Source organism: Eutrigla gurnardus, assembly GCF_963514095.1.
Source record: "Eutrigla gurnardus genome assembly, chromosome: 19".
In the NCBI taxonomy this organism is placed as follows: domain Eukaryota; kingdom Metazoa; phylum Chordata; class Actinopteri; order Perciformes; family Triglidae; genus Eutrigla; species Eutrigla gurnardus.
This window is the reverse complement of record NC_139930.1, coordinates 20,015,727-20,041,803: the sequence shown is the minus strand read 5'-3', so window position 1 is coordinate 20,041,803 and position 26,077 is coordinate 20,015,727. Positions and strand designations below refer to the sequence as shown.

The 26,077-nt window shown below is 45.5% G+C and overlaps 2 protein-coding genes across 2 annotated transcripts; both read left to right on the top strand.

Moving 5' to 3' along the window:
- The first annotated feature begins 4,348 nt into the window (after window positions 1–4,348).
- Window positions 4,349–18,064, top strand: thbs4b (thrombospondin 4b). Its single transcript, XM_084035694.1, has 22 exons — window positions 4,349–4,638; window positions 7,464–7,661; window positions 7,982–8,232; window positions 8,339–8,441; window positions 8,592–8,674; window positions 8,791–8,842; window positions 8,940–9,091; window positions 9,991–10,128; window positions 10,383–10,460; window positions 10,572–10,724; window positions 10,803–10,907; window positions 10,990–11,097; window positions 11,275–11,434; window positions 12,199–12,317; window positions 14,353–14,405; window positions 14,506–14,699; window positions 14,932–15,110; window positions 16,528–16,576; window positions 16,654–16,850; window positions 16,938–17,110; window positions 17,716–17,855; window positions 17,996–18,064. The coding sequence occupies exons 1-22, from the start codon at window positions 4,560–4,562 to the stop codon at window positions 18,052–18,054; spliced, it is 2,823 nt and encodes a 940-aa protein (XP_083891820.1). The 5' UTR covers window positions 4,349–4,559; the 3' UTR covers window positions 18,055–18,064.
- A 3,303-nt stretch (window positions 18,065–21,367) lies between these two features.
- LOC311029455 (urea transporter 1-like) lies at window positions 21,368–23,538 on the top strand (the record flags this gene model as incomplete). The annotated part of the gene is made up of 9 exons (XM_084034596.1): window positions 21,368–21,479; window positions 21,576–21,765; window positions 21,854–21,982; window positions 22,177–22,306; window positions 22,389–22,451; window positions 22,541–22,688; window positions 22,821–22,955; window positions 23,032–23,081; window positions 23,199–23,538. 9 exons carry the CDS (start codon window positions 21,368–21,370, stop codon window positions 23,466–23,468), a joined length of 1,227 nt encoding a protein of 408 aa, XP_083890722.1. The 3' UTR covers window positions 23,469–23,538.
- Between the last annotated feature and the right edge of the window lie 2,539 nt (window positions 23,539–26,077).

Genomic DNA, 26,077 nt, shown 5'->3' with positions numbered 1-26,077 from the left:
AAAGAATTCAAAGTTTGGACCCGATGATGGCGTGATGTAAAAAGTCAGAGGATCACAGGGAAACACGAACGTCTGTGCCAAATCTTTGTGGAAATCCATCAAGAACTTTTCACACACAAATTTCTCATTCTCATGCTCAAGGAAATGTCAGGGGGGGTCACGGAAGTCATTAACATTCATTCTCTGGGGAACGCGGGATGTCTGTGGAAGAACTTCACGCCAATTCATTCAACAGTTGTTGAGATATTTCAGCCAGTCCGACATCGCTGCTAGCGCGGCTAAAAAGGGGCAAAAGCAAGAGAGAGGAAGGTCAGAAAACAAAGGAAGAGGTAGCACTGGAGGCGTTGTTGTGAGAAACAAAGAGAACTGTGTGGCTCGACTCGGCGTCTAGTATCTGGAGTGATGATTTACAGCCGTCTCCGAGGCGTAGGTGAGACAGGCACGGAGACGGAGTGAGTGTGAAAACATCCAGCTGGTTGCGAGTGACTGAAGGAGCAGCTGGACGGTCCGAGAGTGAACTCCAACGGTTTACACACATGGCGAAACCATCAACCGAGGCTTCATTACGTGCCCTCACGTAATACTGGGAAATGTAGCGAGACGGACCGAGACCACATTGTTGGTTTAGAAAAGGTACGTTTCCCCCCATCGCGCCGAAAGGCTATTCTGAGAATACCTCCGCACGGCCGTCATCAATCTTCTGGCACGACGGTCATGTTTTTCCAGGAAGGGGGCGTCGAGGTTTATGTTACTGAGATCATTTTGAGTGATTTCACAGAGAGATGTGAAGGCGTGCGATTCAGTCAGGTGAATGGAATTGAAAAACTATATATACGAGTGGTTTCTTTCCTTTCCTGAAGTCTGCTGACAAAAAAACAAAAACACATTCAGCGCAAACAAATATGCTCGCAATCAATTCTGGCTTTGAATACCTCAAGGCCAAAGACTGCATGGATCTACAAGTGTAATGAGCAGTGCCTCATTTCTGATGATTTTCTGTCACATATTAGCTCGGGAATACATTTTTCTGATTAATTTTGGATCTATAACAGTTGATGTATAATTTGTATTCATGCCCTCCGTGCCGCGTTGGAAGATTCCAGGAAACTCGACGGCTTCATCCACCATGACACACCAATTTGGCTCAAGAGTTTGCAGTCTAAATACGCTGCAGGATGTGGGTCCATTTTTATTAAAGCCTCCGCCTTGAGTTCAGAGTCAGAGTCTGTCTAATACCAGAAAAAAAAAAAAAAAATCAGGCAATTTAATGGTGTAATTTTGGAGTTTGGAGTGAGTCCCCTCTGCCAGACGGGGGTGGAGGTTTTTTGATAGATGCTGCGGATTTAATGAGGTGTTGGATCAGACCTCTCCGAGTTGCCCACCGGCTGCCGTTACATAACTTCATCAGGTAAGACAGTGCAGAGCTTGTAAGACGCTGCGTCCCACGGCGTAATGACCACTTAAGCACTCAGCGCCGCAGCGAGGAGACTTATGGTCACCTCCAGCTGTGGTTTGCCGCGTTGTAAAAAGCCTCGCGTTCGTACCTCAAACACGAGGGCACTGATGTAAGTCATTTTTATGAAAGAACGTCTTGTGCAGAGGAAACCTTCATGTGGCGAATATTAATTCTCTTTAATACCGTGACATTAAAACCTTTTATTTCCTCCCCCCCTCACACATTCAACATCCGTAAAATCTGTTTCAATTATGCCAGAAAATGTCATCGAAGAAACAAAATGATATATTTATGTGAACCGTGTCTGATATATTTGTATCGTGTACCAAGAGAATAAACTGGTAGGGAAGTATGAAACGTCCTCGCAGTGACCATGAATAAATCTCACTGTGAATAGTCGATAAGTGAATCAAGCTAACATTTCTGCACAGAAATAAATCCAAGGAGCTCAATAAATGATCACACCAGAAGGATAATAACAAAAAACAAATGTATTTTTAATGAGTTAAGGCAAATGTTTAAAGATTAAGGTTGCTTTCACAATGGTAGTTCGTTTATGCAGCACTCCAGTGCTTCTGCTCAGTATATTTATGTTGTTTGGCTTCGCAAACAACAGATTATAAGCGCCATTAGTATTATTAGACTCCTGGAATTGTACAAAAATCCCCCTTTTAAGTGCTTCCAGATGACCGGTGCGAAACACTGGGGAGAGTGCACGGACGGGCGTGCACGAGGCCGTCATCTACCAGGGGCTTATTACTGCGGGGGAAGCTGTCACACACATTTAAACAGACTGACAAAGTAGGACTGGGTGAAAATTTTACATTTTCATAATGAGAAAGTTTGAGAGATTTATTTTCCATATTTTAATCGGTAACTCTCCACCTACAAAAAGCACTCAACGAACATCCAATACAGTGAATAAACTGTCAGTTATGTCAGGGTTTTCAGGGTGGCACAGGGGTGAACTGGAAGTGAGTCGACCCATAACAGCTTTTGACCCATTAATCAGAGAAAACACCCACGCTGACGTGCATACATAGGTTATATAAACGGTCCTTCATTGTAAGATTGTTTCACAATCAGCAGAAGAGTCCTGTGGTTGGTTAATTTAGCTTTTAAACCACAAAACGAACCTAATCAGAGTGTGCTTGAAAGTGGACCCAGCTTTCCAGAATGGTCACGGTTTGGTTGTTTGGACCCCCACCGGGCTTCAACTGCCAGCTTTAACACCAACCAAAACAAACCTTAATAATCGGAAAAACTGAGCCGGGGTCGTCAACCAAACCAAACCAAACCGGTGAGGTGTTAAAGCACCATTAAGAACTTGAACGAAAGAAGAGACGCAAAGAAAGCGAAATATGGAAGGATGGACTTCCTCTATGGAGGCAACCTTCCTTTGACCAGCTATTAATGGGCCACATGCTTCCTATTTTGCTTCTTTAATCGTCATTTCTGATCACTTTCTTTTTGGGTTCAAAAGGTTTTTAAAAAGTGTTAACTATCAGATCTCCGGCGAGAGCGCACACAGCCCTCAGTGTGTTTTTATGCTGACGACACCATGACTTCGCCTGCGGATTACTCATCGGTAAGGCGATACGTTTTGTTGTCATCGTGGGCACAGCAGCGCTATAATCTTCGGTGTCCCGTCGGCTAACGAGCCGTACGAAGAGAAGCTGAGTTACGAGTGTGAACGTCAAAGAGTCTCGGGATTCGGTCACATTGGTATCGCGAATAAAAATAGTCCGGAGATGGTGTCAGAGACATTTGGGGTTTGGTTTTTATCTCGGAGCCAGCTGCAGCGTTCACTGTCTGACTTCATCCACCGCCGCCATGATGTGAGTCAGCCCAGGTCCTCCGGCAGACTGATGTGGTCTGTTGAGCTCCCGGCCACAGCTGCAGACCATGCATGGAGGTCTGTGGGGGCTCTCTGCTATCCAGAACCCAAAAAAAACGCCTGTAAAAGCTCATTCCGAAAACCAATCAGACGGCAGATAAAACTCTAGGTGTCCTGTTGCAGACTGGGACGCCGTCCATATCGGTACACAACAAAATACCGGAGCGGCGGTGGACAGACTAACCACAGGGATCACCTGCGGTAGACATATGGAAACTATGACTCATTTGCTGGCGTTCGTTGCCATGGATACTCGTGTTTATCTTTTAAATGGGAACATCATCTGGCAGCCACTGAAACTTGGATTTTTTTATTTAAATTAGAGCAACATTACAGATTTTTCTGTTCTTACTGCTCAATAGCATTTGCTCGGTCATGGAATAAGACTGTTGGCTCCAAAATAAGATGCAACACGCAAAAAAAAAAAAAAAAAATGAGCGGAAAAACAAACATCATTAAGACTCCCGATCCTCCTCGTCTCTGCCAAATGTGGCAACTCGCGTGGTGCCAGACTTGCTGACGACCTGGAGGCCGCCTGAGCCAGCAGCCTGTCTGAGGCTCGGCTGGCCGGTTAACGCGGCTTGTTAACGGGCCGGCTCCAGAACGCTCATTTCCTGACTTTGCCCGGTAATGGAGGGGGGGGGGGTTGGACAAGGACACGCAGGGGGAAGGTGTCACCCTGGAAGGAAAGAGCGTGAAATCAGTCTAATTGCTGGGAAACACTTCTTTGCTTTTTCACCCCAAGCATGAACCCAAGAAGTCTAAAAATGATTCCAAAGCTCAGTTTTCAGTTGAAACAGGATTTGAGGGGCCAAACACGGGTTTCCTAGTTTGGATTATTAGCTAACTATTTTCGTAAGAGCTTGTGGGAAATCGGTAGCAGCCGGTGTGAGCCAATGCAAAGAGTTTCCTCAGGTCACTCCTTCTCTGCATGGGGCTGTCTGAGGAAAGGTTTTAAAAAGCAGGTCCTGGTCCCTGATGCTCCTCCCTCAGTGAGACTCCTGCGATCTTCACATTCACACAAAAAAAACCCAGCTTCTGTCTCACCATGACAGTGTCGTCTCACTTCTGACACTTCTGGAAGGAGGCGAGGACACAGAAACGCACCACTCCATCAACAGGAACACAGGCTTATGGGAAACTGCCACTGTGTCACATACTGATAAGCCACTGCTGATCTGGGACCAGCTGGAAGGACACAAAACAATGGGTGCGTGGACGGCCCTGATTCTGGCCTCGCAGCTGCTATTAACACTGAGCTTACACGTGGAAGCCCAGGCTTTAGGTGAGTATCATTTGAAGTGTTTGCTTTTCATATCAATTATTTAAATATGACAATGTTTTAATAAAATGTTGGCAGCTGGGGATGACAGCAAATTCAAGAAGATTTTTTTTAAATTTCTGTTTGAATTTTAATACACACACAAATGAAGATGTCTGGTTTTATTTGAAGGCAGCATTTTTCTGACATCCTGTGATGAAATCCTCCATTTTCATTATCTGTCAAAAAAGATTTAATGGCTCCACCATTGGGGTATTCTAACACTGTGTATGAGTTCAATGCATAATGGATAAAGCAGACACTGTGAAAGAGAATATCATATGCATACCCAAAGAACACAAAGGATTAGACACGGTGCATGATATCCACCGAGGTATGAAAAAAATGCGAAACATCCCCCGTCAGTTCGAGAGGAGACGAGGCGGCCGAACACACTTTTTTTCCGTGTTTGGTTAGACGAAAAAAAAGATAAGAGAATAAAAGCAGACATCTTTCATGCTCCCAAGTAAAGTCACCCCCTGCTTTTTCATATCTCTCCAGCCAGATCTGCTCGATTACTTCGGAGGCTTCGGGAGCTTTTTCAAGCTTTCTGTTTCATATTAATTCAAACAAAAAGTCCCAGCGAGGTCACACACATGGGAACAATCAGAGCTGATCTGGGTGCAATATTGAAGTTCAAGTCACACAGACTCCCTCTCTCTCTCACAGTCCCACTAAAAAAAATGTATTCAAGGTCACACACAAAGCAGCAGCTGCAGATGACATGTAGAAATATTGGTGTTGATAGGTTTTTTTAAGAATCACTGCAGTGATAGATGGCTTATTGATGCACCCAATAATCCCTTTAATCTTTGGGCAATAGCTGCCTGATGTTAAACTAGTCCGGTTTAATGGAGTTCATCATCTATCACGTCCCTGGAGAATGACTCACTGTCTGCATGATTGGAATTGTTAAATAAAAAAAGGGGTGAGAGAGATTTTTAAAGCATTGGTGAGAAAGAGACAATGCAGTCATTCTATCTCTATAAAGGGCTATTTATCAATACGAATGCATCGGGGATGACTTCACCACCAAGCTGAGGTTAACTCAACTCCCTTTCCTCCCACGGACAAAGCAGAACTTTAAAAGAGGCTCTAATTATCATTTCTATAATAATGTGACGATGGAGGAGTCACTCCGTAGCGATGAACCACAAAGAATGATCAGCCGATCTGCAGCTTTTATAGTTTCAGCTCGTTGTTTAGCCGTCCGGCTGCAACTTTAACACATTGGGTTCCAACTCGCCGCATTAATAGCAGCATTTTGGCAGTGAAAAAGCTCTAAACACCCATCTTATAGACGCAGATAGCAACTAGCTGGTGAGCATAGGGGAGAAATTTAGCATTTTCCGTGGTAGAGACCAAACACAGAGCAAATAAATGACTGATAAAGTTGCTCCTTTGTTTCCAAATAAGGTTTTAAAAGCTTTTGTCCTAAGCTGAACATAAACTTTATTATTACACTGTTTTACATCATGCACCATAATGGATCTCTGCTTCTATTAGGCAGGTTACTCGTTGGCCAAATGTGACTTCACCGTTTATGTTAATTACATGCTGATGCAATTATTTCATCATTACTAAACGCTCGACTAGGCACCTCAGAAGTAAAATAAATCCCAGCCTTTCAACACGAAAGCCCCCTTAAATGTGATGTATTTGTTAAAAAGCAGTAAAAAAAGAAAAAAAGAAAAGGAAGAAAGAATGCTTCCCATTTGTACACTTTATAGCAACGTGATAGATTTATACGCGGGTGTTAAGGAGAAGACGAGACCCCGGATTACTTTATGGCTATCAGCTAAACCAGTTTTATGAAGCTTGAAATCGGAGGTTAATCAGGGGGGTGAAGTGAGGCACTTTCTCAGGACGCCGTAAGACGACCCTGACCCCCACAAAGCTGCCCGGAAGATTTACGACCGGCATGACTGTGTGCTTGACTTTGTGGTGTTAAAGTAACTCTTAAAAACACACTTTAAGGTGCATGTAGTTTTGTAAAAAAACACAACAGGTGATCTCTGGTGAAAGGGATGTTGACAACACGATGTCAGCAGGCGGTGGTTTCGTAAAGTGTTTTGTCGGCATGTCACGGACGAAAACGAGAAAAAAAAATCATCACGCTTTGCAATCTTGGCTTACAACGGCCAATCTGCGGGAGCATTTGGGAGCAATTTTGCTCCCTCATGACTGTGGGCCTCGTAGGCCGCTCGACAGGCTCTTGTGTATTCATGATGCGTGCAGATGGCGAGGGCTAGAGATTCACCGCACATCCTCTCGTGGTCAGCCCAGCTCCCCAAGTCACTTTATTAAAAAGAAGGACTCTTACGGTGAGTGCGAGAGCACAGTGTCCCTCCGGCTCTCCACACCCACTGAAGCAGCTTGTCAGTAAAAGTCTGCAGTACCTCTCTGCATGTGAGAACAATCAATGAATTGTGGCTGTAAAAAAAAGAATAAAAAAGAGAGCTCTCGTATATATTTTATCGGCCGAGCGGCTTTGGTGTGGACCTAACATCAAAAATAAATAAAAAAAAGCGTGCAGTCACAGTACACAGCTCTGATTTGCTTGGAAATCCACATCTCTCCGATTCCCTCCGAGCCAACTCCGCCTGCCAAGTTCGTGCCGACTGATGGAAGCGGCGTTTCGCAAGAGCAACAAACACCGGGTCAACATCCTCATCTCCTCTTTTGTCGACTCAGGGATGTGTTTACTCTGCAGGTCGTAAATATTCATATCTCATCATCCATTACTCATGTGCGTTACCGTGCTTCTCTCGTCCCCCCCCCGTCAACAGTCTATGATCTGCTCACCTCGCCCGACTGCCTGCCAGACCTGCTGCAGGGGGGTCTGGTTGAGCAAGGGGTGAAGGAGGCTTTCATCCTGACCTCCTTCAAGTTGCAGCCCAGGACCGGAACCAGCGTGTTTTCCCTGTACAACCCCCGGGACAACAGCAAGTACTTTGAGTTCACCGTGATGGGGAAGCTCAACAGAGGTAGGAGCCCATCGGGGGCCGCAACCATCAACATTTATGTGTTAATAAACTATAATTATCATCAGAATCCGTAGTTCCTAGCATTTTAGCATCTTTCAGCTAGTTGTTTTGGATTTACAGGTACCACTATGATGATAAACACCATGTTAGCATCTGTTAGCATTTTGCTCAGAGCACAGCTGTGCATGATTACAGCTTGGCTGCAGAGTTGTAATCTGGATGAATCAACCCCTTTACAGTAAATGCTTCTCCCTGACATCCCTTTCCTTTTCTACCATCACTTCCTCTCCCCCCCCCCCACCCCCCCTTCCATCTCAAAGCCGTGTTGCGCTACCTGCGGAGCGACAAGAGGATGAGCTCGGTAACCTTCAATAACCTGGTGCTGGCCGACGGCCAGCAGCACCGACTGTTGTTCCACCTGAAGGGGATGCAGCAGCAGGGGCCCGGCGGGGTGGAGCTGCATCTGGACTGCAGGCTGGTGGAGACCGTCAGGGATCTCCCCGCTGCCTTCCAGGGTTTGCCAGCAGGCTACGGTATGGTGGAGCTGAAGACCATGCAGGCCCGGGACCAGGTGAACCCGTCACTTACAGGATTTCCATACAATAATGAATATGATTCGGTCCTTAAAAACAGGTTTTCCCAAATGGCTCCACTTTGACCCGTTTTCATTCTCACAGGAGAGTTTAGACGAGCTCAAGCTGGTGGTCGGGGACACATTCGAGAACGTTGCGTCCTTTCAAGACTGCCATTTCCAACAAAGAGACTCCGTCCAAACTCTAGGTAAGCAGATGTCCACAGAGGCGGCCCAACGTTTCTCAGGGAAAACAATCCAAAGTGTTAAGAAAACAACAGTCAGAGTGACTTGAGACCAGGCTCGGAAAATCCCCCCCACCTCTGCTTCAGTGAGGAATAACGGTTCCTTTCTCCTAGGGGTCAACACCAAGCAGCTGTCCAATCAGATGCTGGAGCTAACGAAGGTGATAAACGAGCTGAAAGACGTCCTCATTCAGCAGGTGACTACCACTAACAGCTCCCCCGAGGCCACTTAATCCCCGCTCCCTCACCTCTGACCTCCCCGACAGCTCGCCTGACTGCATGTAAAAATTGTTTATGTTTGACCTTTCCCCAGGTCAAAGAGACCTCATTCCTCAGAAACACCATCTCAGAGTGTCAGGCGTGTGGTAAGAGCACGTCCTATAATGTCTTCTTTTGGATTGTTTAACAAATAAATGTGCAGATGATGAATTAAATGTGTTTTTCCTCTGTTGTTTAAAAAAGGTCTGGGCGGTTCTGAGGTAGTGAAACCAAAGTGTGCCTCAGGTGTCTGTTTCCGTGACGATATGTGTATAGAAACAGCAGATGGCATCGAGTGTGGACCGTGTCCTGATGGGTACACTGGGGACGGTTTCAACTGCGATGATGTGGATGAGGTAAGGCTTGGTGTATAAGTGTGTTCAGGTGTTTTATCATAGTGCAATTACTTCTTCTTTGATGGTGAAGATTATAATTACGGTTAAACCTATTGAGCCCGAGCAGATGAGACCGATTCATCCTGTATACCCACATAACGGGAAGCTCAGCTAAAGCACTTCTAATATTTTTTTACCAACAATTAAATGAGCACACAAGAAAACAAATAATTATGTCTCTGGATCATTTATGAGACTTTCCCAGCCGGCTGTATCCATTTGCATGGCAAGGAGCAGCATTTACACCCATCAGCCTGCCATGTGAAAACATGGTTTGTGTCTCCATCTTGTGGATAAGTTGTGGCACTGCACCCATCCTAAAGGCATGGCCTTCAATACAGGTGTGAGCTGGTAAAAAGTTTTTTTTTTTGATGATTAATTTTCAAGAAAAAGACAAAAATGGTATTTAGATGGAATTTCCAGCTATAGACGTGAGAATTAAATTAAATGAGTTTTACAGTCACATTTTAAATGCCACAGATGCCCAAAATGGCCAGATTCTGCCTCATCATGGCTCTCCTAAAACCTCTCCAACTTTGCTCCACTAAACTTTATTAGCACCAGTCTTTGCACAAGCAATGTTTAGATATTGTGATCTGGTTTCTAGAGGTTTTGGGCTACACCTGCATCATTCCAAAGGGATATTCACTCTAAAAATGTAGTTTTGTTTGACAAAATATAATTTATTCTGTGTTCCATTTGTGTCATTTTTTTTACACATTAATTTAATTTTTCTTCCACATTCTCTCTATTTTGCATGAGCAAACATGTCGTCAAAGCCAAAAGCTTTTTGGGGGGAGAAGTCCTGTGAGAACCATATCCATGTTTCAGCTCACGTCCTCCTACCTTCCCTCCTGCAGTGCCAGTTTAAACCCTGCTTCCCTGGAGTGAAGTGCGTGAACACGGCACCAGGTTTCCGCTGCGACGCCTGTCCGCTGGGCTACAGCGGCCTGGGGTTGGAGGGCGTGGGCATTTTGTTTGCCCAAACCAACAAACAGGTAAAAGAGCGAATAAAGATTACACATAAAAGACAAAATGAGAGTAGAATTTAAAAAAAGGGATGCGAATTATATATAAAAAGGGGTTTCCTGTGTAAATTAAGAGAATACGATGCTTTAGATTACAGCCCTAAAATGATGGTGCAAATAATTAGTACAAATGGGATAATCGCTAAAATATTACCTGGTGATCTATACAAGAAATTACCTAATAAGTACCTAATAATGTCAATGATCAAAAAATGTACATTCAGGTCTGTGACGACATCGACGAATGCAAAGGACCCAACAACGGCGGCTGCACTTCCAACTCCCTCTGTCACAACTCTGTGGTACGACCCTTAGATTATCTCAACACTGCACATATGGCTTGTGTCTTGTTAGTTCATCTGTGTCCAAACCAAAAAAAAAAAATCAACACAGATGTCGTCATTCCTGCACAGGGCTCTTACAACTGTGGCAGCTGTAAGACCGGTTTCACCGGCGACCAGGTGAAGGGCTGTAAGCCAGAGAGCAGCTGTGGAAACAGCCTGACCAACCCCTGCGACATCAACGCCCAGTGTATCCCGGAGAGGGACGGGTCGATCCATTGTCAGGTTTGGATTATTTTTTTTCTACTGCATACGAGCACACCTGTATGTGTACATGTCTGAGCCCCCGCCTTGTCTCGACAGTGTGGGATTGGCTGGGCCGGTAACGGATACCTGTGTGGGAAGGACACCGACATTGACGGATACCCCGACGAGAAACTCAAGTGCAAAGACTCGAGCTGCAAAAAGGTGACCGAGGTGTAAATGCTCAGCAAATCGGCTGCGATGGTCGGGCCTCGTTTAAATCCTTCTACTGCGTTCGTCTCCGCAGGATAACTGCATGTTCGTCCCCAACTCCGGACAAGAGGACGCCGACAGGGACGGGTACGGAGACGCCTGCGACAGCGACGCAGACGGCGACGGTATTCCAAACGAGCAGGTGGGCAGACGATTCATTTATTCATTCATTTCATCATCGATTCATCTGTTGATTGCTTTCTAGATTCATCAGCTTATCGTTTAGTCCAGAGGTCTTCAACGTTTTTCAGGCCAAAGACCAGAAAAGATCAAGTACATGTGCTGGGAATGAGGCCTTCGTGTGTACTACTCTGTGCAGGACAACTGCTGGTTGAAGCCCAACGTGGACCAGAGGAACACCGACAAGGACAGCCACGGCGACGCCTGCGATAACTGTCGCCTCGTGGAGAACCCGGACCAGAGGGACACCGACAGAGACGGCAAAGGGGACGCCTGCGACGACGACATGGACGGAGACGGTACGGAGATAAATGACACCACTGTCACCGACGCTCGTGCTTATGTAACTGGCACCGTTATGACTTATTACTCTGCTGTGTGCTTCACATTTCCTGAGGTTTTAAAGCACACATCTCTCTAAATTATCTAAAAATATAGCAGTATGAAGTAAGAAACAGCACTGGAAAAACAAAACAACAACAAAAAAACAGTGAAGGTCAACAGCAGTCTGACCCCTCAGGGAACACACTTTGATCATTCAGCAGTATAATTCCACCTTAAAAAAATCCCTACAGGATGGAAGAGAGTTTGACCTTTATGCATCCGTGGTGCTGCTGCCTCCCAGCTAAAAACAACATCCAAACACAATCTGGTGCTCACCTTCATAGCCAATACAACAGTGCCACCTAGTGGTACGGTTACAAACACCACATTGCCATTATTATTCAGGCGATCAAACATGTCTAAATGTCTATGCATTCATTAATCTCACACATATATACATGGAAGGAGCATCTTTCAGTGAAAATCTTTCTTCTTCTGTCATACATCACTTTTCAAAACCCAATTCAAACATCAAAGTATCACCCTGTATTATTGGAAACATCCATATTATATAATCATTGGGCAATGTACTGTATGTTTTTATTCTACTATAGTAGAATATTCTGTGTCAGTACATCTAGAATAGGTCTATATTCGCTGCTGAGAAGGAGTCAGACTGACTAAATTACACACTAAATTGCTAAATTAACTGTCTCCGCTTGTTGATTTGGGGAAACAGGCCTGAAGAACTTTTTGGACAACTGCCAGCGGGTCCAGAACAGAGACCAGCTGGACCGGGACGGAGACGGGGTGGGAGACGCCTGTGACAGCTGCCCCGACATCCCCAACCCAAACCAGGTCAGTCAGAGCCAGATGGATGGATGGATGCATGAGGTGGATGGATGTATGGATGGATGGATGGATGGATGGATGGATGGACGCATGGATGGATGAATGGGTGGATGTATGGATGGATGAGGTGGATGGATGGATGGATGGATGCATGAGGTGGACGGATGGACGGATGGATGGATGGGTGGATGGATGGATGGATGGATGCATGAGGTGGACGGATGGACGGATGGATGGATGATGGATGGATGGATGGATGGATGGATAGATGGATGATGGATAGATGGATGGATGGATGGATGATGGATGGACGGATGGATGGATGGATGGATGGATGATGGATGGACGGATAGATGGATGATGGATGGATGGATGGATGGATGGATGGATGGATGGATGGATGCATGAGGTGGACGGATGGACGGATGGATGAGGTGGATGGACGCACGGATGGACGCATTGATGGATGGATGGATGGATGCATGAGGTGGACGGATGGACGGATGGATGGATGATGGATGGATGGATGGATGGATGGATAGATGGATGGACGGATAGATGGATGATGGATGGATGGATGGATGGATGGATGGATGGATGCATGAGGTGGACGGATGGACGGATGGATGAGGTGGATGGACGCACGGAAGGACGCATTGATGGATGGATGGATGATGGATGAATGGATGGATGGATGGACAGATGGATGGATGGACGGATGGACGCATGGATGGATGCATGAGGTGGATGGATGGATGGATGGATGGATGATGGATGGATGGATGGATGGATGGATAGATGGATGATGGATGGATGGATGGATGGATGATGGATGGATGGATGGATGGATGGATGGATGGATAGATGGATGATGGATGGATGGATGGATGGATGGATGATGGATGGATGGATGGATGGATAGATGGATGATGGATGGATGGACGGACGGATGGATAGATGGATGGGTGGATGATGGATGGATGGACAGATGGATGAATGGATGGATGGATGAGGTGGATGGATGAATGGATGGATGGATGGATGGATGATGGATGGATGGACGGATGATGGATGGATAGACGCATGGATGGATGGATGGATGGACGGATGGATGGATGAGGTAGATGGATGAATGGATGGATGGATGAGGTGAATGGATGAATGGATGGATGGATGGATGGATGATGGATGGATGGACGCATGGATGGATGGATGGATGGATGGATGGATGGATGGATGAGGTGGATGGATGAATGGATGGGTGGGTGGATGGATGGATGGACAGATGGATGAATGGATGGATGGATGAGATGGATGGATGAATGGATGGATGGATGGATGATGGATGGATGGACGGACGATGGATGGATGGATGGGTGGATGGATGGATGGATGAGGTAGATGGATGAATGGATGGATGGATGAGGTAGATGGATGAATGGATGGATGGATGGATGGATGAGATGGATGGATGAGGTAGATGGATGAATGGATGGGTGGGTGGATGGATGGATGGACGCATGGATGGATGGATGGATGGATGGATGGATGGATGGATGGATGGATGGATGGATGAGGTGGATGGATGAATGGATGGGTGGGTGGATGGATGGATGGACGCATGGATGGATGGATGGATGGATGATGGATGGATGGATGGACGGATGACCGCATGGATGGATGGATGGATGAACGCATGGATGGATGGATGGATGGATGGATGGATGACCGCATGGATGGATGAACGCATGGATGGATGGACGGATGATGGATGGATAGACGCATGGATGGATGGATGGATGGACGGATGGATGGATGGATGAGGTAGATGGATGAATGGATGGGTGGGTGGATGGATGGATGGATGAACGCATGGAAGGATGGATGGATGAACGCATGGATGGATGGATGGATGGATGGATGACCGCATGGATGGATGAACGCATGGATGGATGGATGGATGGATTATTGGTACTTGATCCGAGTACTTCATCCTGTGTGAGAAAAGTTTTTTTTGGTGAACCTCCTGCTTGCGTTTCAGTCCGACGTTGACAACGACCTGGTTGGAGACTCCTGCGACACAAACCAAGACAGGTAACAACAGAGTCACAGTCTATTTATACTCCGATATCTGAGCTGCTTCTTCTGCTACAGCCTTTAGTCACATCATGTGATTATGTCACATCCCCCGTAGTGATGGCGACGGTCACCAGGACACCAAGGATAATTGCCCGTTCGTGATAAACAGCTCCCAGCTGGACACCGACAAAGACGGTCTGGGTGACGAGTGTGACGATGACGACGACAACGATGGGATCCCTGACAACATCCCACCGGGACCGGACAACTGCCGGCTGGTACCAAATCCAGACCAGATTGATGACAACAGTGAGTGCTGGTCTGGAATGCATCACTTCCTCATGGTCACAGTTGGTCACATACGACTGTTTATCTCTTTGGCTGAAAACCAGCGCTGGTGATCAGAGATAAAAGCTCATAATCCAGATACATTCTGTCCCCCACACAAAGGAGCTGATCACTTTGCATAAAACAAGTATATCTTTATCACGAAACAATAATTCACCATTTTCCTTAACCCTCCCACGCTGTCGTCCCCCAGATGATGGAGTCGGAGACGTGTGCGAGTCTGACTTCGACCAGGACAAAGTGATCGACAGGATCGACAACTGTCCCGAGAACGCCGAGGTCACCTTGACCGACTTCAGGGCCTATCAGACGGTGGTGCTGGACCCCGAGGGCGACGCCCAGATCGACCCCAACTGGGTGGTATTGAACCAGGTGAGATGACCGAGGCCTGAAAACTTCCGTACGGGAACCCCCGTTAAAGCATATATTATATTACAATGAATCAAATGACAATGGAGAGTTTCAGTTCATTAGTTAGTTTTGTACCCCTTTTGGTTCCTTCTCACCTATCCCATGATGTTAAGGCTCTAAAAAAAATATATATATATTGCACAGTCCTCAAAAGACAAAAAAATACATGTTAATACATATAAAATCAGAGAGAATTGTAAAAGCCATAAACAAAATATCAAGGATTCATTGGTTTTCTTGTGGAATTGTATATAATGGACTTCGGTAGGAGAGTTGGTTGCTTTTGCATTTACTGGCTGGTTTCGTCTACCTGAAGGTAATAGTTTGCATTCAGGACAGCGTGTGTGACGGGTCCTTCAGGATTCTGTGTGCATGCCCTGCATCAGTAATCTCACAGAGTGGGAAGGGACAGAAAGTCTCTTTCCCGTCACTGTCGCCACATTGTCGATGTTTCAACGGTGCGGGTACCGCAGCGTATCTAATGAAGCTTCCCAGCACAGCACTGTAGAACGTGAACATGCTCTCCCACCAAACCGGTGAGTCTACGGAGAGAGAGGAGTCTCTGATCAAGCCCGGCATGCAGATAATCAACAAGGACAGTCCAATTTAATTTAGCGTCCATTTGCACTTACGGAAGCACACCTGCTCAACCGCACTGTCACTGATGATTACAGGGTCACGGACGCTCACTTCCCCGGGCTCCAATATAATTCCCTTTATCTTATAATGATAAAACATTAGGTGGCGGCCTTCACACCGGTCATTAAAAAAAAGGTGGCAATCTTGTGAGGCCACACAGATTTAACATTTTGATACAAAAATATGATGATTTGATGATTTTGCCATAAATGCAGAGGCACTTCATTAACACTAAGCTACACTTGTTCCTACTGTTGTATTAGATAGTTAGATAGAGTTAAGCAGCAGCAGGTGAATGCAAATATTGAGGTCCTCTAAATGTTTGCTGATGGAGGTGTGGGATCATCAGTAATCTGCCGCTGCCTATTATGCAAACTGAAGAGGACCACATCCGTCTCTAAGAGGTTTAACTATGAAACACAAGCAGCTAAAGAGCCAGATATATACTTATCGGGAGTTGGTGGAGACCAAAAACAGAGCCAAAAGACCAGAAACGTTATTCTGTTTCTCCGCTACTGCTCGATACGCAAGTGGGCAACTGTTTGCCAACAAGTTCACCATATCAACTTAAAAGGGTTCGTTTCCGTTGCCCACAAAGTTGCCACTCAAATCAGTGTTTACAGGTTTAATCCGTCGCTAAATACTAAATGTTAAGTTCATGAAAACACACAGCCAAAAGACCTTCAAATTGAAGTTGCAGTTTCTAAGCTGAATAAGAAAAACACTCTTTCTCACACAGGGAATGGAAATCGTTCAGACCATGAATAGCGACCCTGGACTTGCTGTTGGTAAGATCAGTCACTGAAATACGCAACGTTCTACGCCTGAACGTCAATAACGACATGATTGCCCTTTCCGTCGTCAGGTTACACTGCTTTCAGCGGAGTGGACTTTGAAGGAACGTTTCACGTAAACACGGTGACCGACGACGACTACGCCGGCTTCATCTTTGGCTACCAGGACTCGTCCTCTTTCTACGTGGTGATGTGGAAGCAGACCGAACAGACCTACTGGCAGGCCACGCCCTTCAGGGCTGTGGCCGAGCCCGGCATCCAGCTGAAGGTGAAAGCACAATCGTACTCGTCCTGTTGTTACCCCTCCACATTATTCCCCACATCTGACTCTCTCTTTTTTGTCTACGTTCATCAGGCGGTGAAGTCTAGATCCGGCCCCGGGGAGCACTTGAGAAACTCGCTGTGGCACACGGGAGACACCAATGACCAAGTGCGTCTCCTGTGGAAGGACCCCAGAAACGTGGGCTGGAAGGACAAGGTGTCCTACCGTTGGTACCTGCAGCACCGCCCACAGGTTGGCTACATCAGGTACGACCAAACAGGTTCCACGTATTCACCACGCAAGCACCTTAAAACCGCTTAGATCTAGAGCACTGTCATGTTTGTCTGTTCAATATGAAAACTACAGAAGCCAGTTTGCTTAGCTTAGCATAAAGACAGGAAGCAGAGGGAGACTGCTAGCCTAGCTTTGTCTGAAGGCAAACTTACAGCATCCGGCTCGATCTGGATTCTGGCGCAAAGCTATTAACAAAAGATAGCTTCCATAATTCAAGGTAAACTGTACAGCTTTAGTAGCTAATTGCATTTCTAGCATGGTAGCAGAGGAGATGATGCAAGCTTAAGGCACTTCGCGTCGGCTTCACTACTCAGAACCGTCGTCACCTGGGTTGTGTATCCAATAACTTTCTGGAATCTTTACGGTGACAAAAAAAAACTCATAGGAGGGTGATTAAGACTTGGAGCCAGTGTAGCAGTTTACGCACATTATGCTAAGCTACGCTAACTGGCTGCAGGCTCCAGCTACATATTAACAGTATAAGAGTGGTATCAATGTTCTCATCTAAGTCAAAGCAAGAGAGCAAATAAGCTGTGGAGAGTGGAACATATATTTTAAAAACTCTGTTTTTGTTTAGGGCCCGGTTTTATGAAGGGACGGAGCTGGTGGCCGACTCTGGGGTGACGATTGACACGACCATGAGAGGAGGACGACTGGGCGTCTTCTGTTTCTCTCAAGAGAACATCATCTGGTCCAATTTGAAATACCGCTGCAATGGTAAGGAAGTTTTGAATTACTCGTTTCTTCTCAGAGTCCTCTAACTCTCGTCTCAAGAGCGGGACAGTATTGCAACTTAGATTTTACGTCGTACGTTTCTGAGCTGGTCCCATTATGACCCGACTTCTCGCTTCCCACAGACACCATCCCGGAGGATTTCCAGGAGTTCAGCACTCAGCACGCCGGCGACTCGCTCTGAAGTCGTCACATGACATCAGATCTCTAAAAAGACTGCTTCTGTGTGTGAATGTGAGCGTGTGTGTGTGTGAGAATGTGTGTGTGTCTGTGTTGACGTGTGCAGTTTCAGTGCATATATGACCACAATCTCTGTACTGTATGTGTGTATTATCATCTTCCCAAGTGTGTTTAACTATCTCTTAAAGACTCCAGCTGAGCTCGTTATGATGAATATGATAAATTATAATGATTTTTACTGAACGTGATATGACATAAAACAAGAATACATAAGACAACATTACATATGGTTAATAAGGGACAGTTTCCCATATATTTTCAAAATAAAAGGCATCCTCGTTATAAAAACAGTGGGTGTTTTTATCTCATAGGAAGGACATCTTATTCTTGATCAGAAACCGGTCGTATTTGGAGACCAAGTTGTGGAGGATTAACTTAAAAGCTCAGCGTAACGCTGTTTTCTCACAGTTTGGTACTTGACATCTATGTAGTCACAAACCTGGTCAAAATAAAAGGGCTTTAAATGTCTTTGTGTTGACGGGTGTTATTTTTCTTCACACATGCTACAAATAAACCAGATGAATGGGTGAAAAAGCCCCTTTCATAACAATCCCCTACTTCCCCCGGGGATTGGCACATTCTCCTTTTATACTCTCGAAACAACAGACCGTTGTAATGGTCTTAGCAGGAAATGCTTTCCTAATAAAGACCATTTTTATCCCCGATTAGCTGCGGAGATGAAGAGAAAAACACTGGTCTTTGCTCCAGGCAGCGGGTCCTCCGGAAAAGACATGGATGGGGATTTTTTCAGGCTTTCATATCGACAATTACAGGCTACGTAACATGATGCAGATAGCTATATATCAACAGGTATGTATGCCTTCACAAACTCAGATTAGATGGATTTATTGTCACGGCTCGGAAGGGTAAGATTTATTTGTATTTATCATAAAAGTGGTTAATTGACTCTCGGATGCTGCCCGGCTTCATTTTGCTATCGTATCAATCAGAAAAATAATACAATTTAACTCGTTAATTCAATAACAGCACAATATCTGCCCAGTGTTTACTACCTGACTGTTGTTCATCAAAGTGACCATGAATCTGAAAAACAGATAAATCAGTCACATTGGGCGGATTTGTTTGCAGCTAGACAATAAAAATTATATTAAATCTTCATTCTAGAGTTTGCATACATCCGTCACGACCGGCTTTTTGCTTCCGTCGGTTTAACGAAGGGTTGTTTTGGCACCTTGGCAGATAAGGTGGTCCTTGGTCCCTGAGACGGCTCCTTCTGGAAGTATTTAGTACCGTATATGAATGCGTCTACACAGCCGTCCTGTAGCAAAGTTTCTCTGCTGCAGATTCTTGCATTCAATAAAGAGGCACACTGGGTGAGTACAGAGAGATCATTCCTTCTCCTTAATCAGGCCCAGCGTGCCTCCTGACAAAATACCACAACATTTTGGACATTTCTTGAGCTCTGCTTTGCTTTGCTTTCGGTCTGGCGGGAAAAAACCCTTTAAGTATCTTATTAATTTACCTTTTGATTTATTGGTCGATCGATTGGTCATGATTTTATCTTTAATCTGAGAGAGTTTGGTTGGATCTAACTTAAAATCACCCTGCACGACCACAATCTGCAGTACTAGTGAGAGAGAGACAGAAAGTCCCAAAGGGCTTCCTCAAAATGCTCAAACAAAAAGGAAACAACACAAAACAACTGGGAAGAAAACAAGATTTGCAAACGCCATGACAACGTGACGGTTTGAAGAGAACATCGACGCGGTCTGAACTAACCCCGGACGCCGTTAGATAAAAGGTGATTGTTTTGCATTTGATCACACATTTAAAAAAAAAAAAAAGTTACTGCAGAGTTGAGTTCAGGAGCTTCTTAAGAAGTATGGTGGCACAAAGGAGGAAGAGGCTACAGACAGAGCTGAGAGATCAAAAGTTTCACAGCAGACACACAACCGGGGATGTCAAGCTCTTCCGGGGAAAGTCTGGCTTTGATCACTCAGAAAACAGATCTTTGAAATAAAAAGAATGGAAAATGGCGAAGCAGAAGTTTAGAGTTCAGCTCTCGCTTCCCCGTTGGAGTTGTTGCCACCCGAGGGAGCAAAAGCCATGTCAACAATATACACATTACAAACCACAGAGGCACACAAAAAGATGCATTCTGTGTCTAGATGCACCAAACTCAAGACAATTAAAGAAGTGAAGAAGTAAAGCACAATTATGCTACATAAAAGCTTTTTAGATAAATAACAGTAGAAGAAAACATCACAAAAGGCTTAAACTTGAGCGGCTGCAGCCACAAACACATGCAAGTTGGTGCACATAGATGCCACAACGTTCTCAGTTACAGTAAGAGTGTAATGTAGCTCCTCACCTGCCTGCAAGTCTGGAGCACTGCAGAGTCCACCACGATCCAGGTTCAAGTCCTCCACTAGACACCCGAGGCTCTGTAGTTGCTGACAGATTTAAAAAAGGCCTTGAGGCATTTCACTTATCACAGCTTCTGACTCACCATGCTTGGAACCTGAAAATCAAGAAGCTAAATGGTACTCAGCCACTTGTACTTATGCACACATGCGCTTCTCCTTCCGTGGTGACAAGAAAGAAAGAAAGAAAGAAAGAAAGAAAGAAAGAGAAGTCGCATTGACACAAACAGCAGAAAGGCCTCACACTGAAGGTAAGCGCGTTTTTCCGTGTCTCCCTCCGCCAAAGCGACCGAACCACCGCTAACGCGGGCGAATAACGTCGTTTACCGTCTCGCGCTTCGCTCCGCGGCCGTCGCGTTACTTTGATGGGACAAGGCGGGGAGGACAGAAGAAGGGGAGCTGGAGACAGGAGAGACAGACAGATGGACAGACAGACAGAAAGTTTGCTGCTGCAACAGGCAACCTGTCAATAGAGGCTGTGTTGCTGCAGAAGAAGTAGACTAGGAAGGTTGGGGACGCATTTCTCAGCACCTTTAAGGACCCTGAACTAAGGTGCCCTCATTTGAAGCAATGTTTCCAACACCACCATATTAATAACTGATGAACACGAGTTGTTACAAACTTCTACGATTCTTCTGGAACATATTCTCTATGTGTATAATGTACGGAGAGGTACCGGCGTTGGAGGCCAACTCCATTCATTCCTATAAAAAAGTTGCTCCATGTTTGACTACGGAGTATACGATTCTGATCAAATGAATCTGTGCAGCTTTTGAATTGTTCATAGTGGGAATTGACATAAAAACAAGGATGCATGGAGTGCCTCCAACCCTGCTGAAATGATCATTGTGATTAACTCTAATGACAGCTAGTATGGACAGCAGCAACCAGGCGTCATGTGAAGAAGCTCCACGTCGCTGCTTTGTCTTCAGAGCTGCCGGGCTCTTCACCGGGGACATGCACCTCTGTGGAGAGTGGGTGAAAAGTAGGTGACGAGCTGGAATCCCTCACACTGAGTTCAGTTTAAGCCCTTTTTTGTAACGTAGATGATGACTTTAAAGCCGGTGTCCATCGATGACAGGACAGGCGGCGGTTATCCAACTGCTGGACTGGACTCTGCGAGGGGTTTCCCAGGTGATGTTCATCAGCAACCCCCTCAGCGGGCTCCTCATCACGGCCGGCGTCGTCCTGCAGAACCCTTGGTGGGCTCTGAACGGTCTGCTCGCTGCCTTCGTCTCCACCGCGTCGGCCTTATTGCTCGGACAAAACAGGTCACAAAAAAAACACTTTTCCTCACGTTATTATCGCCGTCTCTTCTCCACACTTCATGATTTTGCACATCTGTCACATTCACCGCAGGGAAGCCATCTCCGTGGGTTTATTCGGCTACAACGGGACCTTGGTGGGCATGCTGATGGCTGTTTTCTCCGCCGAGGCAGACTGGTACTGGTGGCTGCTGTTGCCAAACGTGTTCATGTCCGCGTTGTGGTGAGTGTTCTCTGGGATATCAGCTGATTCATTTGATTGCAGACACTTTTATCGCTTCCAGACATTTTAGCTGTTGAACCGGTCTAGATTTGATTAACTTCAAACAAGCAGCGCAAGTTTTAATACATATTAAAAAGGTAAATAGAACTAATGTCTGCAGGCTGCCGATCAGTAATCCACTTCCTGTTCCACAGCCCGATTGTCTGCAGTGCTTTATCGTCGGTGTGCAGTAAATGGGACCTGCCGATACTCACCCTGCCCTTCGATATTCTGGTGTGTCTACATGTTGCAGCGACCGGCGTCAATCACCCCTACTTCCCACAAGTACAGCAGCCCTGCTAGACACACAACGTCGCACATACGCACATATGCACAAATAAAAATAAAACCTGCAATTATTCCGTAGGTGGATATGAAACTAAATCTGCACCCTCCAAATAACTCCATAGAAAGCCTGGATTTCTCTCAGGTAAAGTTCCCTTTGATAATCTATACCATCACTGTAGATGTAATCACTTCTGTTTTAAATATGAGTAAACGGAGGCTTTCCATCCGCAGCTCTTCCTGTCGGTGCCACTCGGTGTCAGCCAGGTGTTCGGCTGTGACAGTCCCTGGACAGGAGGTCTCGTCCTTCTGGCCGTTCTGCTCTCCTCACCCACCATCTGTTTCCAAGCCGTCTGTGGCTCCGCTGTTGGCGCGCTGTCCGGTAAAAACAGAAATGTCCATTTTGCATAGAAATGTGCATAAAACCATGACCACGTATTCTCAAATAATGCTTTCAAATCTGACATTTCTGCACTTGAACGGTGCATATTGAGCTGGTCTCCGTGTGCTGCAGGACTGGCTCTCGCAGCTCCACACGAGGACATCTACTCTGGGCTGTGGGGGTACAACAGCGCTCTGTCCTGCATCACCATCGGGGGGCTCTACTACGTCCTGACATGGCAAACCCAAATACTGGCTCTATTATGCGGTAAGATTGAGGAGCAGCGTGATCACTACCCGCCCTCAGGTGTAACGATTTTCATTCTAAAAACGTTTCTTTGCAGCACTTTTCAGTGCATACATGACGGCGGCGATATCAAAACTGATGTCTGTGGTAAGTAAGAAAAACGTTCCTCCCATTTCGAACTCTGCGTATGTAATGTGAACTCCCTAATATCTGTCTCGTATCGGGTGTCACGCTCCCCGTCTCCCGTGACGTCCCTCCTTTCAGCTCGCATTACCGGCCTCCACGTGGCCTTTCTGCCTGTCCACTCTCATCTTCCTCCTCATTTCCTCCGAGATCCGAGCCATCTGCAGGCTGCCTCTGTGCGTGGTCTCCTCCCCCGAGAAAGGCCGGCGCTACCAGAGACAACCGAAGGCCTCGGAGAAGGCTGCGCGAGGCCGAGAGGAGGCCACGCTGAAGGAGAACGGAGGGCCCGAAGTCCGGTTGGTGGTGGATCAGGTCTGCAGGGAGTCTGAGTTAATGGAGGAGACGCTCTGACCTCGGGGGTTTGTCTGAGAGTCTCTGCGTTTTCTCCTCTTGCATAACAATGTGTGTGTGTGTTATATAAAATGGCATCGTAGTGAGGAATATTTTCTAAATGGCAAAACTCTTGCAATACAGCAGAGGGCAGCACTTTCCAGGGAAAGATTTTTATATGACATTATATCGCATACCTGTTTCCATCACTTGACTGTTGTTTTACAGTAAAACAGCTCTACTGTGATCTGGTTTACACTATGCTTCTGTAAATATGTACACTGTTAAGTTACAGTATGGTACTGTGTTACAAGCTTTATGTTCCAGCTATAGTAGCTGTGTAGTACTAACAGGAATATTTCAGCCCTAGCAGTCACAGTATAGTGGCAGCGCTGCAGTTTTAGTATTAGTATATGCAGTATATTATTGTTGTTGCCGGTTTGCAAGACTTAACACGACCGCCGGCAGCGTAACGGTAAAATTAGGAGTGAAAGCAGCAGCAGGAAAAGCACAAGATACTAGAATATTCATAAAAAATAAATAATAATGTGACTAGTATACAAGCGTATTAGATTTAACAGCTGAAGGGTGTATTTTTTTTAAAAACCAATTAGACTGGAGTGATAACACAAGCTGTGTAAAGGAAGAGCCAAGTCTTGGCTTCGTTTCCAATTTCCCAACGCTGTTTATTCCAAAAGAGGACAGCTACCACTAAATTAACGACCAAGGGCATAACATTTCAATTATCTATTACACACAATTATGACACCCTAAGTTTAAGGTGCATCCGCTGAATCAAATACATTATTATCCTCATTATTATTTATAGTAATGATCTTTAATGATCAGTAAAAGGGAAGAAGGTTATTGTGTCAGCCTTGTTAATGGATAAAGATAAAAGGAGATTGTAGGAAAATGAGCAGATTATAATGAATGTGATATCATGTCTGCAATAATAAAGATTATATTTAATGTAATTTTGTGGCGTTTTGTGAGTGTTTCGGTCCTTCCTCGTCTCAGCAGCCGTGCTAGCGGCGGCTGTGAGCTCATTTCAGATGCAGCAGAGCGTTTCATGGCTGCAGACAGTGAGCTGCAGGGGGAGATTTCAGAAAGTGCTCCCCCAGCAAAAAAACACCCCATTCTCTGCCAGCCGTAATCCATCACTGCCCGCTGCGCTCCAATCTGTCCGATATCACCCTCCCTTATCGTCTCTCTACCCCTCTCTTCTTGACATGTTTTTAAAAACCCTTTTTTTTCCTCCCCACTCTGTCCTCAAATGCCTTCTTCAGCCATTATCGCTCTCCTTCTGCCTTTATCTCTTTGAGGACAACTTTTTTTTTTCTCCCCTCAAGTAAAAAGATTTTGATCTCAAGAAACCCACGCTGAGCTCTCCGTCTGGGTCTGTGTCTGCATCTATATTTACATTTAAGGCGTCCATCTTCGTGTTGTGTTTACTGCCATCTGCCAGTCGCGGTCGTCTGGGCGGCGATGGAGACAGTCACGATCCCAGACGCGTGGGAGAGCCGAGGTACACGGAGGGGCGAGAGACGAGGGGAAGGGTAGTCGCAAATGAGAACATCTCATTTTCTAGGCTGGTGATAAAATATGACTTGTTATGACAGTTTTTTCTCTCTGCTCTGAACCAAATATCTCCTCACTTTTAAACCGTTTGCTACTTAATTCTCTCATTCCAGAGGGGAAACTTTCTTCAGAAGCTGCCAGTGTGTGTTTTCTCTTTTTTTCTCTCGTTTTTCAGAGCGTTGAATCACCCGGCGACCTTTTGAAGGACGGGATACGGGGAGCAGGAAGGTGTGAGATGAGGTCGCTGTGATTCACCTTCCAGGGTCGTCTGCAGGCAGCTGGCTCCTGCTGCTCCCACAGAACAGAGAGATGAGAGAGAAGAAACCGTCCAATCCAGCATCTGCAAGTTAAGAATAGCAAGTCTGACATAACAAAGTAGACCAAAGTATTTTAGAACTGCAGTTAAAATGGTTCGTTATCGGGAAAGGAGGTTAAAAACAGCAGAACTGGAGCAAGAAGTAATGCTATTAATAATAATCTAATGGTATGAAGAATCATTGGTTAATTCAATCCCTTCCTTTCACAAGTGTCACTAAATGTGGGAATAAAAACAAGACATGATTGTGTTTTTTACGGCTGTGTTTATGTAACGTTGCTTTCTTCCCAACTTGATATGAATTGAATAATTTTTCAAAAATAAGTAAATATTAGCATGTTTGGGTCTAAAGTGTGTGTTGAGAGGTTTTGGATGATAATGAATGATGAAGTCATGTGGTTCAGTCTGTGGCTGATGAGCCATTGTCCCTTCAAATGCAACGCTGCATTGTTTTATAAAAAAAAGCTTCATTCTATTGTCAGGAGAGGGTGTCATCATTATGAAACAGGCTCCGTTTTACTTAAGCAACGATAAATACATAGGTTTTTTTGTCGTAATGATAGACATTGCTGACCTCCATGGATGCCCCCTAGCAACGGGGCGCCCCTAGCAACGGGGCACCAGAAGGCTTTTCCCTTTTTACCCCTTTATGAGCCAGAAAATACTCAAGAGTTGTGCAATTGAGTTATTTGACTACTCACACTCTATTTTCACAACTGTGTCACCGCACTAT